Here is a 13,352-nt window from a genome sequence, read left to right as displayed (position 1 = left end):
TTAAAAACGCTCACAATTGTGCAAAAAAACCAAAGCACTGAATATAAAAAAAACAATTAATTAAAAACTAATGAAATAAATAGCACAGGAGCCAACTTTTCAAAAATTATTGGGGTACTAAACCCAATGGAAATGACCTCTCCCTGGACATAGTGAAGGAATTTGTTCACTACCGGGGTGCTCAAGCTACCACAGAGCTGGCTCCTATGAATATAAATAGAGATATAAAAAGTTGCGTGCGCCGCTGCTCACGTGATCGGAAGTAGTTTATACTGTTTTCTTCGTGACGTCGGCGGATGACCGTTTGTGGCGCCAAAATTTTACTACGGATTCTGTGGGGGCAAACTAAAGTGAAAGGTTTCTCCTTCCTTCTCTGTTGAAGATTACATTTAGGGAGGGTAAAAGCCTTGGAAGTAAGCGACTCTTCCCCTCCTGTCTCCTATGGCCGCCATGCCGGGGCTTCTGAAGCTGTGCGAGCGCTGTTTCGGTACAGCCGACCTGTACCAGGTACTAGGAGTAAGGAGGGACGCGGCATCGGAGGCGGAAATCCGACGCGGCTATCGCCGAGTCTCCCTCCAGGTGCACCCGGACCGCGTCTCGGATGCTGAGAAAGAGGAGGCCACCCGCAAGTTCCAGGTATGGAGGAAGGGCGGCAGACCGGCTGAGGATTTCAAGAGGCTCTCGGTTTGAATTATTTTTTCAGTTGTGGTTCAGGTGTTAAGTCAGCCTAACGAGGAAAAAACAAAGCAGCGGAACTGCATGATCTGTTCTGACTAAACTACCTTCACACGTGACAAGAGAGGACACCCGGACCTTAGTGGAGGCGGCGGAGCAGGTGTCCGAGCAACAAAATAAACACCGTCCACTGCACGTTAGTTAAACATGCTCACCTGTTTTCTGGGAATTCCTAAGCTTTATAATAGACGGGGGTAGCAGATGCACAAGAAGTCTCGCATATATTCAGAAAAACCTCCTTTTTACTCTTGAGAGCTGGGTTTTATACCATTGAATGATGTTGCCTATATTTGTAGTCAATATAATTGTATCTTACAGCAGCTTCAATTATTTTATATATGTCTGGGATTCTGGTGTCTGCTCAATACAGGCATATTTCAAAGATATTTAATGGAATTTTTGTCTGGACCTTGGGAGTACAGCTGGGTACTAAATACTTCCGGTTGCTATCATCTTCATTGGTCCAATTTTTTATTGATTTTTATAAATACTTCTATTTTTGTTCACAATTTTGAAATTTTTAACTTAAGATATTCTTTTTATTTATACGCTAACTAGAAGAGAGCCACTTAACTTATAGTGGATTATCACTCAACTTTCCTTCACCTCTCCTGACATGCATGTTTCAAATGAAACTTTTCTTCAGCGTTGAGGGAAAGCTGTAATGATATAAAAACATTGTATGTGTTTCTATCATTTCCTACCCCTTTCCTCTAAACTGTCTGGAACCACAATTTCTTCGCCTCTGTTACACTGAATATAAACACAAATATCCAAATACAGTATGTCCAAACGCTTACCATTTGAGGGGGCTATCGACGGCATTGTAACATGGCAGCGGTTTGTAATTACAGCTTTTAAATCTAGCTGATGAGATGCTCCTCACTGCATCTGACGTATGACATCACTATCAAATGCACGGAGACTCCTCTCGCAGTCTCACCCTCAAACTTTACAAGGGTGTCAATAGCCTAGCCACAAGCCTTGTTGAAATCCAACCAGAGGACCTAAATAATTGAAAGCCATTCTATTTCTTCACTTAGGCCTGCTTAGAATGGCTTTCAATTATTTAGGTCCTCTGGTTGGATTTCAGCAAGGCTTGTTGGCTAGGCTATTGACACCCTTGTAAAGTTTGAGGGGGGACTGTGAGAGGAATCTCCATGCATCTGATGGTGATGTCATATGTCAGATACGGTGAGGCGCGTCTCATCAGCTGGATTTAAAATTGGACCGATGAAGGTGATAGCAACCGGAAGTATTTAGTACCTGGCTGTATTTCGAAGGTCCAGACAAAAATTCCATTAAATATTTCAGTTTCTATCTTTGAAAATATGCCTGTATTGAGCAGACACCAGAACCTCAGATATAAATAAAATAACTGGAGCTACTGTGAGATACAGTACTAGTGGCAGATATATACAAGGACAGATATGGCCTACTGTTTAAAGAAAGCACTGTATAGCATTTAACTATCTATATGGAGGGATTGTCTCTTATATGCTAATGTACAGTGTTGCTTATATTTAGCAGTGCTATAGAAATGATTAGTAGTAGCAGATACTCCAGGTAGCTTCCCAAGACTTATAGTGATATTAGACAAACCAGAAGGCCATCACAACTCAGACCGATTGGTTTTGTCTTTCCCAACTATGAAGGGTATAAAAATACAAAAGACCTCATTGTAGATCTCTCATCTATTGGCAAAAAAGTGGAATTCGCTTCTTATAAGAGATCAGAGCTACAATCAAATATGCCATGTTCTGCAAAATATCTAAAAACCATGGCTGTTCCAGAAATCCATAGGAAAAACTAATGCAATCACAGTTACACAGACTAAAACCTACTCGGGACAAGGACACCATAAACTGCAACAAAATAACATAGAAACCTAACCTTAAAAAATACTACTAGAATGTAATTGAATTTCACCTCTGTCAGTTAAGTATTTGTCTCTACTACAGCTATGTATTTGTCTCTACTACAAATACCCTCCTTCAGCAACATCAAATACAAAAGCACAAGGGCAAGAATGTTCTCTGTAATGGCTCCAACATGGTGGAATGCCCTACTGAAGGAATTAAAGCTAGAAAAGGAGACTGCAAAATTCAAGAAAGGGATAAAAACTATCCTTTTCTCAGACTACTTCAATTTAAACTGTAACTGACAGAGGGAGGAAGTAGTACACTTCTCCCTCCGTATTCACGGTTTCAGCATTCGCAGTTTTGATTATTCGCAGTTTTTAGCTTGCTGGTTCCTCCACCCAAATTATATCAGCTTGCATAGAAAAATCGCCAATTCCAAGTGTTTACAGAGAAAATTGTCAATTCCCAGCATTTTCTTCACCGTGTTTTACCTCTCCTTTAGGAACAGACCAGGTCTCCCACCATGTTATTCGTGGTTTCACCATATTCACGATGGTTTTTAATAGAAAACAGCGAACAACATATGAAAAGGTTATTTGCGGTTTTTCTCTATTTGCGGTTCTGTTAATCCCCTATCACAGCGAATACGGAGGGAGAAGTGTATAGAGAAAAATAAGCTCCCTCCCCCCCCCCTAGGATCACAATAGAAGGACAGGACATGACATGTATGCAAATAACATAAGAATAGCCTTACTGGGTCAGACCAATGGTCCATCAAACCCAGTAGCCTATTCTCATGGTAGCCAATCCAGGTCATTAGTACCTGGAAAAAACAACATTCCATGCTACTGATCCAGGGCAAGCAGTGGCTTCCCCCATGTCTTTCTTAATAATAGACTATGGACTTTTCCTCCAGGAAATTGTCCAAACCTTTCTTAGTAGATCTTTCCAGAAATGTTTAAAGATATGATGAATATAGTAAACGGATCTAAAATAAATTAGGATGAGTATAACAAGAATTATCTAGGATGAGAGTAAATATAACAAATATAGTATACTGCTAGAGCTATTTAGGATACATGTAAATATAGATTACTGTACTTAGTTGTAATAGTTTACCTATTTAGGAAGGTGTAAATATAGCATACTTAGAAAGAAGCTTCTAATAAAGATTAAGGCTGTGCATCTATTACATTTGTAACCCACCTAGAACTCCATTAAGTGAGGATTTGGCAGGATATAAGATGGCACTTAACATGATAATATAGGTAAACAACTTCCAATTACAGTGATAACCTCGGTTTACGAGTGCTCCGGTTTGCGAGTGTTTTGCAAGACGAGCAAAACATTCACAAAATCGGCGCCTCGGAAACCGAGCGCGCCTCGATTTGCGAGCGCTCCCCCCACTAACCGGCACCCTCCTCCCCGCGATCCGGCACCCCCCACCCCCCCCGCTGCCATTGGGCACCCCCCCGCCGCGACCTGAGGTCCCCCAACCCACCCGAACCCTCTTCTTACTTCAGTGTAGCCTCCGCACCGGCACCAGCATGTCCTACCGGTGCCTGAAGATCTGCCTCCTGTGCTGGGCCTTGAGCATGTGTGCATGCTCAAGGCCCAGCACAGGAAGCAGATCTTCGGGCACCGGCAGGACATGCTGGTGCCGGTGCGGAGGCTACACTGAAGTAAGAAGAGGGTTCGGGTGGGTTGGGGGACCTCAGGTCGCGGCGGGGGGGTGTGCTGAATTGCGGGGGGAAGGGTGCCGGTTCGTGGGGGGGCCTTCGGGGGGAGCAATGCCGGTTCTCGGTGGGGGGGAGCAGCGCTGCTGGCCTTGGGGGGGGGGTGGAGGGTGGGAACCTAGCAAAGCGAGTTTCCATTATTTCCTATAGGGAAACTCGCTTTGATAAACGAGCATTTTGGATTATGAGCATGCTCCTGGAACGGATTATGATCATAATACAAGGTACCACTGTATTTTAAAAAAAAAACTTTATTTAAGAAAGTGGTTTGAATAACTGAAAGGAGGTGATAAAAGTGATAGTTTCTAAAGGAATTTCCCTAAACTGGAGGACTATGTATTATTGATTTAGGTTTTTTTTTCCTTTTTAAATCCTTAGCTTTTTTTAATGCATACCTGGCAACTGCTAATTTGGGTATTGGGATCTATTTATTTATTTTGCAGATTCTAGGTCGAGTTTATTCTGTGCTGAGTGACCAGGAACAACGTGCTATATATGATGAGCAGGGTACTGTTGATGAAGAGGGAGACAACCTTAGTAGGGACCGAGACTGGGAGGAGTATTGGAGGCTTCTTTTCAAAAAGGTACAATCAAAAGAATGTAAAGAAATAAGGGAATTTGACAGACTATGCTTGGTTTCACAGGGAGGGGGGGGGTGCTGGGGGAAGGGAAGGAGTTTGTTGCTATACAGACCTTGTTACTTGGGGCTGAGCTTAATTACTGGAGGAAAATGGGATCATTTTATTTTTTCTGCCATTAGAATCCTTAAGGGTAATTCCCTCTTTTTATAAAATACAGTACCTTCAATTATGGTTGTGAAAGTCTTCAGTGACAGAAAGCAAGGAAATTGCAATATTTACTTTAGGTTTTATGTCTAATCTAATCTAATCCTTAGGTTTGTATACCGTATCATCTCCACGTTCGTAGAGCTCGACGCGGTTTACAGTAGGAGAAATAGGAAGGAACTACAACAGAGGGTTAGAAATAGAAGTGTGAAGAAAATTTAGAGGACTTGGGATGCCAAGATATAAGAGTTTCCTTGATTCCTAAGTTGGAGGGAGACTTACATTTTTTGAGAAAAGCCAGGTTTTCAGATGTTTGCGGAAAACTTGGAGAGAGCTCAAGTTCCGAAGAGGGGAGGTAAGGTTGTTCCAGAGCTCAGTGATTTTGAAGTGGAGGGAGGTCCCTAGCTTTCCTGTGTGGGAAATGCCTTTTAGCGAGGGGAAGGATAGTTTTAATTTGTGGGAGGATCTGGTGGTATTAGGGTTTGAGGAATTCCAAGAAAGAGGGATAAAGGGAGGGAGGATACCATATAGGATTTTGAAAGTTAAACAGGCGCATTTATAGTGGACCCTGGCGATTATCGGAAGCCAGTGGAGCTTGGCCAGGAGCAGGGAGACATGGTCAAATTTACTTTTAGCGAAGATGAGCTTGGCCGCGGCATTCTGAATCCGTTGGAGTTTGTGGAGGTTTTTCTTAGTTAGGCTTAAGTATAAAGTTGCAATAGTCCAATCTGGAGAGGATGATGGATTGGACAAGGAGGGTAAAATATTTTTGATGGAAGCAGGATCTAACTTTCCTCAGCATGTGAAGGCTGAAAAAGCATTTTTTTACCAAGGATTGGAGGTGGTCATTGAAGGACAATGTGGAATCAATGATGATGCCCAAGACCTTGCTCGAAAACTCAAGCTGCAGAGAGGAGCCAGAGGGTCACTGATTCTGTACAAGTCCTGGGTGGCCTCGAACTTTGTGGAATACATTACCTTAAACAACTTATCAATAAAATGTGTGTGTGTGTGGAGAGGGGGTTTACAGCTTTTTAGCTAATGCTAGCCTTATCTGTTATCTTGCTATTCTTTTATACCACAAACAAATGGATGAAGGGATGCCATGAGAATGAATGAGGTGTCCTGTGGAGGTTTAACTAGTGTGTGCCCCTTCTTGTGATGCAAATAGTGCTCATACAGTAAATAGAAGAACCTTTTGAACCACTCACCTCAGTCTCTTTGGCATCTGTCTTGGAAGGACTTATTTTTGATGGACATCACCATCCTAGACTGCAAGTCTTACTACTATTTACTCAGTTCTTCAAATGGCCAGTCTTAGTTATCCTCCCCCCTCCCAATCACAGATGTTTTGCAGGGGAACTACATGAGCTTCCATATATATATTTGCTAAGCATAGGTTGGACTCTGACCAAATATATTCTTTTTACAGGAAAATAATCTCTATTAAATCTTTATGCATGACTCCATCTTTCTCTTTTCCAAGTCATGAACTAGTATGACCATTGGCTCTGGAATCATCCAGACCTGTGACTTCATACCGTTGTGTCCATGGAAAAAACATAGAAACATAGAAAAAAGCAGCAGAAAAGGGCTATAGCCCACCAAGTACATAAGTACATAAGTAGTCGCCTCCGCCGGGGCAGACCAGAGGTCCATCCAGCCCAGCGGTCCGCTCACGCGGCGGCCCATCAGGGATATTGCCTGGTCAGCGGTCCCTGACTAATTTTATTGCCTACCTCTACAGTTATCTCTAAACCTTCCACTGCTCTTATCTGTACCCCTCAATCCCTTTGTCTTCCAGGAATCTATCCAGTCTGCCCATTCCAGGTATCCCCCCCCCTGAATTTACTCCCTTAAAGATCCCACGTGAAATTACTTACCTATAATAGGGGTTCTCTTGACAGCAGGGGGATGGAACCTTCCAATTCTACCCATTAGTCTGTTCTTCTGTATCTAAGGTATATGATATACTGAGGCAGAAAGGTAGCTCAAGAATTCACGTATATGCCATATCTCACATATACCATGTTTCACTGAAAATAAGACCTACCCTCCAAATAAGCCAAAGCATGATTTTCGAGGTAGGTCTTAATATAAGCCCTACCCCAAAAGTAAGTCCTAGTCCCCTGAAACCTAACCCGAATGTCCCTGGATTCGCCAGCAGCAGCGCTTCCCCCATCCCCACCGCACAGCTGATCCTCCACTGACCCTCACATATTTCCATCTCTCCCTTCTGTCCGAACCATTCCGACCGTGAGACCTACAAAGAGCAGTGTCGGCAGCACTCTAAACAGGCTGCTTTGCGGCCTTCTACCGCCGGGGCATTCCCTGTGCTCCCCGGTGGGAGAAAGCCATGAAGCAGCCTGTTTAGAGTGCTGCCGACGCTGCTCTTTGGAGGGGAGGTATGTAGGTTTCGCAGTTGGTGGGGTTTGAATGGGAGGTGAAGAGGCTCGCTGCCAGAGCCCTTCACATGTTGACACGGAAATGCAATGTATTACACAGGCAGACAATATTTTATTTGAGCAGAATATAAAACATTATAATAGCGAAACATGTTAAAAATGTGGAGGACATAATCAAAAAACCGTCTAAGTCCCTTTTTGGCCTAAGTCCTTAAACGTTCAAAGCAGAAGCAGGGAAAGTGTCCATAACTAAAACAAATGTCCTTGTTTTGATTATGGCCTGCCTCTACTAAACGCCCAGATCACCACTATGTCTACAAGTACACCCCCACGACGTCTATTCTTTTGGCCATAATGAACCAAAAAAACTCCTAAGCCTCAAACGTCCAACAAAAGGGCTTTTAGGTGAAGGAGGAGCCAGTCCTTTGCCTAAAAGCTGGATTCTGTAACCGGTGTCTGTCAAAAACAACACTGGTTACAGAATCCCCCCCCACAACGATCCAGGCAGGAGGGTGCCCAAGCCCTCCTGCCATGTTGAACCACGACCCCCCCCCCCCCCCGACAACATCGGGGCAAGAGGGAGCCCAAGCCCCATTGAACCACGACCCCCCGACAACCTCGGGGCTAGAGGGAGTCCAAGCCCTCTTGCCCCGGCGATCGTGCCCCCCCCCCCCCCGACTTAATATGGCCAGGAGGGAGCCCAAGCCCTCCTGGCCCCGGTGACCCCCCCCCCCCCTTCTATATAGCGGGCCAGGAGAGAGCCCAAGCTCTCCTGGCCCCGGCGACTCCCCCGACTAACACAACGGGTCATGTGCCTAAGGCCCCGCCCACAGGTGGGGCCTAAGGCTCCCGGGACTATTCTGATTGGCCCAGGCGCCTCAGGCCCCATTCTGGACCTGGCTGGCCGGACAGGCGTGCTTGGCACCCATCCCTCTGGCCAACTTACAGGTACGAGGTGGGGGTGGGGGGGGTTGCGGGTATGCGGGGGGGGTCCGATCGGGGGTTCTGGGGGGGGGCGGTCGTTGGGGGGAGGGGGGTTGTGTCGAGGGCAGGAGGCCTGAGATCCCTCCTGCCCGTATTGTAGTGGGGGGTGGGGGGTAGGGGGTCGCCGGGGGCTTGGGCTCCCTCCTGGCCCGTTGTATCAGAGGGGGGGGTCGCTGGGGCCAGGAGAGCTTGGGCTCCCTCCTAGCCATATCGGGGGGGGGCACGATCGCCGGGGCAAGAGGGCTTGGGCTCCCTCTTGCCCCGATATCGTCGTCAGGGGGGGTGGTGATGTATCGCGGCAGGAGAGATTGGTCATCTCCCCTGCCGCGATGCGATCACTCCTGTACTCGAACTGCCACAACCCGCGGCAGGAGAGATTGGGCATCTCTCCTGCCGCGGGTCGCGGCAGTTCGGGTAGAGGGGTGATTGCATCGCGGTAGGGGAGATGAGGCATCTCTCCTGCCGCGATGGCTGCAGTGGGTGGGTTGCCGGGCCGCTGAACTGATCGAGCCAGCGGCCATCAGCTCAGCGGCCCCTTTTTCGGCACTTAGACTTGGTTTGACTTCGTCTAAGTCAAAAAGGTATAAGTGCCGACTAGGCAACCTGTGAAATGTTTTGGTTATATCTGTTGTGCGCCTAGGTGTAGGTTGACCCACCTCCCGCCCACTGCCCACCCTTTCCCCTCCTTTAAACACGCCTCTTTTCTCTCTGTGCGTTTAGAGGCAGGGGAAAGGCCTAAGCTGTTTTTAGATACGTTTAAAAACCAGCTTTGGTTAAGAGTACTTGGACGATCAGGCTTTTTGATCGTCCAAGTAGCCATTTAGGACACTTTTTAGACTTTTTTTTATTATTATTATGAATCCCATATTGTCTCAATGGAACTATATTGGAGAGATATCACAGATAGATGGGTGCCAGGCAAAACAATATCTAGCTGTGAAAAAATATATCTCTAGCTTGTTAAGTGGTCATTCATTAATTTTTATAACTTCTCTTCATGGCTACATCTTTCCCTCCTGTGCCAATCAAGGCCCATCCTGTTATATTGCAAAGATGCTCCTATTTGCCCAGTCTTATCATATCCTGGCTACCATAGTTGCACTGATCCATAAATACTAGTCTTAACCTAATTCTCATGTTCCTTATTTGGCAAGTTTTCTGTGTGCTGTGGTGTCAGGTTGAATTTTAGCTTGATGTTAATGAGCACATTCCTGTGGACTGACACCTGTATTTTTTTAATACAGCCTTGTTTTTATGTACCAGTTAGTACCAGGATCCACATCTGCAGCTTTCACATACTCTTGATCACATGATCCAAGTTCAGGTACAAGATAGACCTGTATTTTTCCAGCAAAGTCTGAGCATAACCTTACTTTTGCAGGACTGTATCTTTCTCCAACAAAACCTTGGATCCAGGAGGACCCCTTAGCCTACCTTTAGTATATGAGACTTTAAGCAGGCTTAAAATTCAAACTGAAATACAGAACAAAGCTGCATATAATGTCTTGACATCAGTAGTTCATAAGAGTTCCATTGCATGGGGGACAACGGGCCCTTGGGGAGCAGGGGGAGCCCTTCCTCAGAGGGAGAGATGGAAGGATGGGGGGGTTCAGCTGCACAGCGGGGGGGGGGGGGCTGTTGAAGGGTTCTGCTGCACGGAAAGGAGGGATAGAAGCTGTGCAAGGGTTCTGCTCACCAGGGATGGGAGGGAGGGAGGGATAGAAAGATGTACACAGTGTAAGGGTTCTATTTCACAGGGAGATGGGAGGGAGGGATAGAAAGATGCTGCAGAAGGAAGGCACTAGGGGATGGGTGAGAGGGGAGGAAAGATGCTGCACATGTGGAGGAGAGAAAGGAAAGAGGAAGAATTGGGGTAAGGGAGAGATGATCATGTACATGAAAAAAATAAGACCTACCCCAAAAATGAGCCCTAATGCATTTTTTGGACTTAAAATTAATATGATACTGTCTTATTTTCGGGGAAACACAGTATCTTGAAGCTTTTCTGAAGATAATAGGAGAGTAGCCAATTTGGATCCAGGCAGTATTGCTGACATCACCTATATCTGTGGTTCCATACCCCTGCAGTTTAGAGAACCCTTGTTAAGTTAAGCAATTTCACTATCTTAAATGCTTGTTTACTTGTCTACAACCTGGTTGTCTTAGATTTATATCTAGAGTAGAGAATGACATGGGGGAAAAAAATCTGTCCCCGTCTCTGCCCCATCACCAGACCACAGTCCCCTTCACCGCCCTGTCTCCACCGTCCCCTTCACTGCCCCGTCCCCGCAGCATCCACCCTTCCCTCTCGCCACCTCACCACCCTTCAGTGGCCCGAGAATCTCCCTCCCTCCCCCTTACCTTCGCAGCGTAAAGAAACTTAAGGGAGGGAAGGCACGTGGTCACCGATTGCTCATGTGGCCCCTTCCCTCCCTCCGGCCAAATCTATCTCCCTCCCCCTTACCTTCGCGGTGCTTTAGAAAAGAAACTGATGTCGGCGAAGCCTGCCTGTGCCGCCCTGCAGTCGCGTGTGTGTGGGCGGAAGCTTCTCCTCTGACAGTTGTCATTTTATAAACACAAATAAAACAGAGCAAGGTTCAACAAAACCCAACTCCCCTCCCTTTCACAAATATCCCCTTCACTATTGTGAAAACTGAACAAACCAAATTACTACAGAATGCTACATAGAAAAATCAAGCTAACAGAATACTTTAGTCACACATGGCAAGAATAATGTTAAGGGAGTGCAAATTGGGCTTATCCCAGGACAAGCAGGCATGATATTCTCACATGTGGGTGACGTCATCTACGGAGCCCCGATGCGGAAGCATTTTCAAGCAAACTTGATTGAAGATTTAAGTTTGCTCTGCTGCTCCACGCATGCGTGCCTTCCTGCTCCACTAGGGGGCGCATCCCCTCGTGGTCTCCAGTTCAAAATTTTCCGCTGAGCCTAGAAGTCGTGTTTTTTCAGGCTCTGCCCCAACTGCCTTCTAGCACCGCGATTTTTTCTTGTTCTTCTCGATTTAGTCGCTGTGCGCGAGTTTTTTCTTGTTTCAACTGTTCCTGCTTCGTTTATCACCGACCCGGAGGCTTCCGGGTCCCCGTGGCTACTTGAGCCGCGGCCAGTTTTGATTCTATGTCCCGGCCTTTGACCGGCTTTAAAAAGTGCTCCTGGTGCGAGCGGCTTCTTTCCATCACAGACCCGCATCGCCGGTGCATCCTCTGCCTGGGGGCCGCTCATCCAACCGACTCCTGCCCCCAGTGCGCTACTTTCCAGAACCGGGCCCTCCGTCGAAGGAAAGCCCGCATGGCGGATCTTTTCGCCCCGGACCAACCCTCTACCTCGGCCTCGAGGTCGGCCCCGGCCTTGACCTCGGCCCCGAATACCTGGGCATCGCCTCGAGACTCGAACCCGAAATCCTCGGGACAACAGAAAACCTCGGCTCCGGGTAAGTCCCCTCTTCAGGTTCTGTACCAGCAAAGAAACCAGCCTCGGGGACACCAGCGACGCATGGCGGAAGTCCCATGCTTACAGCCCCGGCGAAGCCCTCCAAGCCTTCGGGCCATGCCTCCACCACACGGGAATACTCTGATACGAGGTCGCCCCCGGTGGAGTGCACCGAGGCAGTGGACATGCCCTCGATGCTGTCCGTGCCCATTTTCCAGGACCTACTCCGAGCGATGATCTCGTCGGAGCTGTCCGCTACAGTGGCCCATTTACAACCGGCCTCGACCTCGACCCCGCATGTGCCAGACCAGCCTGAGCCTCACGTCGAGCCACCTCGAAGAAAAGCGCGCAAGCTTCGCCGCATTCCATCCTCCTCGGACTCCTCACCGAGGCACCCAAGGCGCTCTCCCTCCACAGACCGCTGCGGTGCAAAACGTCGTGCTAAAACGACAGAAACCTCGAACTGCTGTACCTCCAAGAAGGCCCGGGGTTCCCCCACTCTACGATGCCGTTCACCTACACCTCGTACAGGACCGCTAAGGGTGGCTGTGTTATCACTCTCCAACCCGCGCATCCTCCGAACTCCCCCTCGGACCGGGACTCCGACCCGAGATTGCAGGTTTTCACCGGGGGAGCCCAGGTCGAGGTCACCGATTCGACATCGATCGGTACCCCGAACCCCGACATCGTCTCCGAGGGGCTCCTCGAGACGTCAGAGATCTACGACCCTGGAACACTTTCACAGTACTTCCCCGGTCTCGGAGCGTGGATCAGAGCAGGAACCTCGATACTCGAGGGAAGCCTCCCCATCCTTCTCCACCCGACGGAGGTCTCGTTCACCGACCCCGCACGGGGCCTCAGGAACATCTCGCCCATCCTTCACTCGCTTTGTCCAGGACATGGGCCACGCTTTGGACTTAGACCTCCAATCCGACTCCAGATATTCTAAGGAATACCTAGCGGAGCTGGATATGCCATCACTGCCCAGAGAGTCCCTCCGCTTACCGCCTAACCCGGTACTCCAACAGGCCTTCTTCAGGAACCTGGAGACCCCCTACATGGTCACAGCCGTACCCTCCAAAATGGAGGCCAAGTACCGCACAGTACCCTACCCGGAATTCGAACAACCACAGCTCTCCCACCAGTCGCTGCTAGTAGAATCCTCCTTGAAAAAGGCCCACCCATCCCGGGTCTCAGCCGCGGTCCCCCCAGGCCGAGAAGGCCGAACCCTAGACAAGTTCGGCAGGAGACTATATCAAAATGCGATGATGGCCTCTAGGGTGCAAAGCTACACTTTCACCTTCACATCCTACCTCAAACACCTCATTGGACTATTGAGAGCCTTTGAGACTGACCTACCGGCCTCCCGCCAAGGAGCGTTTGGCCTGCTTTTAGAG

At 47.8% G+C, this 13,352-nt stretch overlaps 1 protein-coding gene across 1 annotated transcript in view; it reads left to right on the top strand.

Moving 5' to 3' along the window:
* The first annotated feature begins 241 nt into the window (after positions 1 to 241).
* DNAJC9 (DnaJ heat shock protein family (Hsp40) member C9) overlaps positions 242 to 13,352 on the top strand; it is a 40,196-nt gene continuing 27,085 nt past the window's right edge. The window contains exons 1-2 of the mRNA XM_033943689.1: positions 242 to 636; positions 4,777 to 4,917. Of these exons, the coding sequence (XP_033799580.1) occupies positions 442 to 636; positions 4,777 to 4,917 (336 nt within the window). The 5' untranslated portion in view covers positions 242 to 441. The remainder of the gene's footprint in view (positions 637 to 4,776; positions 4,918 to 13,352) is intronic.

The sequence above is a fragment of the Geotrypetes seraphini genome, chromosome 4, assembly GCF_902459505.1.
Source record: "Geotrypetes seraphini chromosome 4, aGeoSer1.1, whole genome shotgun sequence".
Classification (NCBI taxonomy): domain Eukaryota; kingdom Metazoa; phylum Chordata; class Amphibia; order Gymnophiona; family Dermophiidae; genus Geotrypetes; species Geotrypetes seraphini.
Note: the sequence above shows the minus strand (reverse complement) of the source record. Positions and strands in the feature narration are given on the sequence as shown.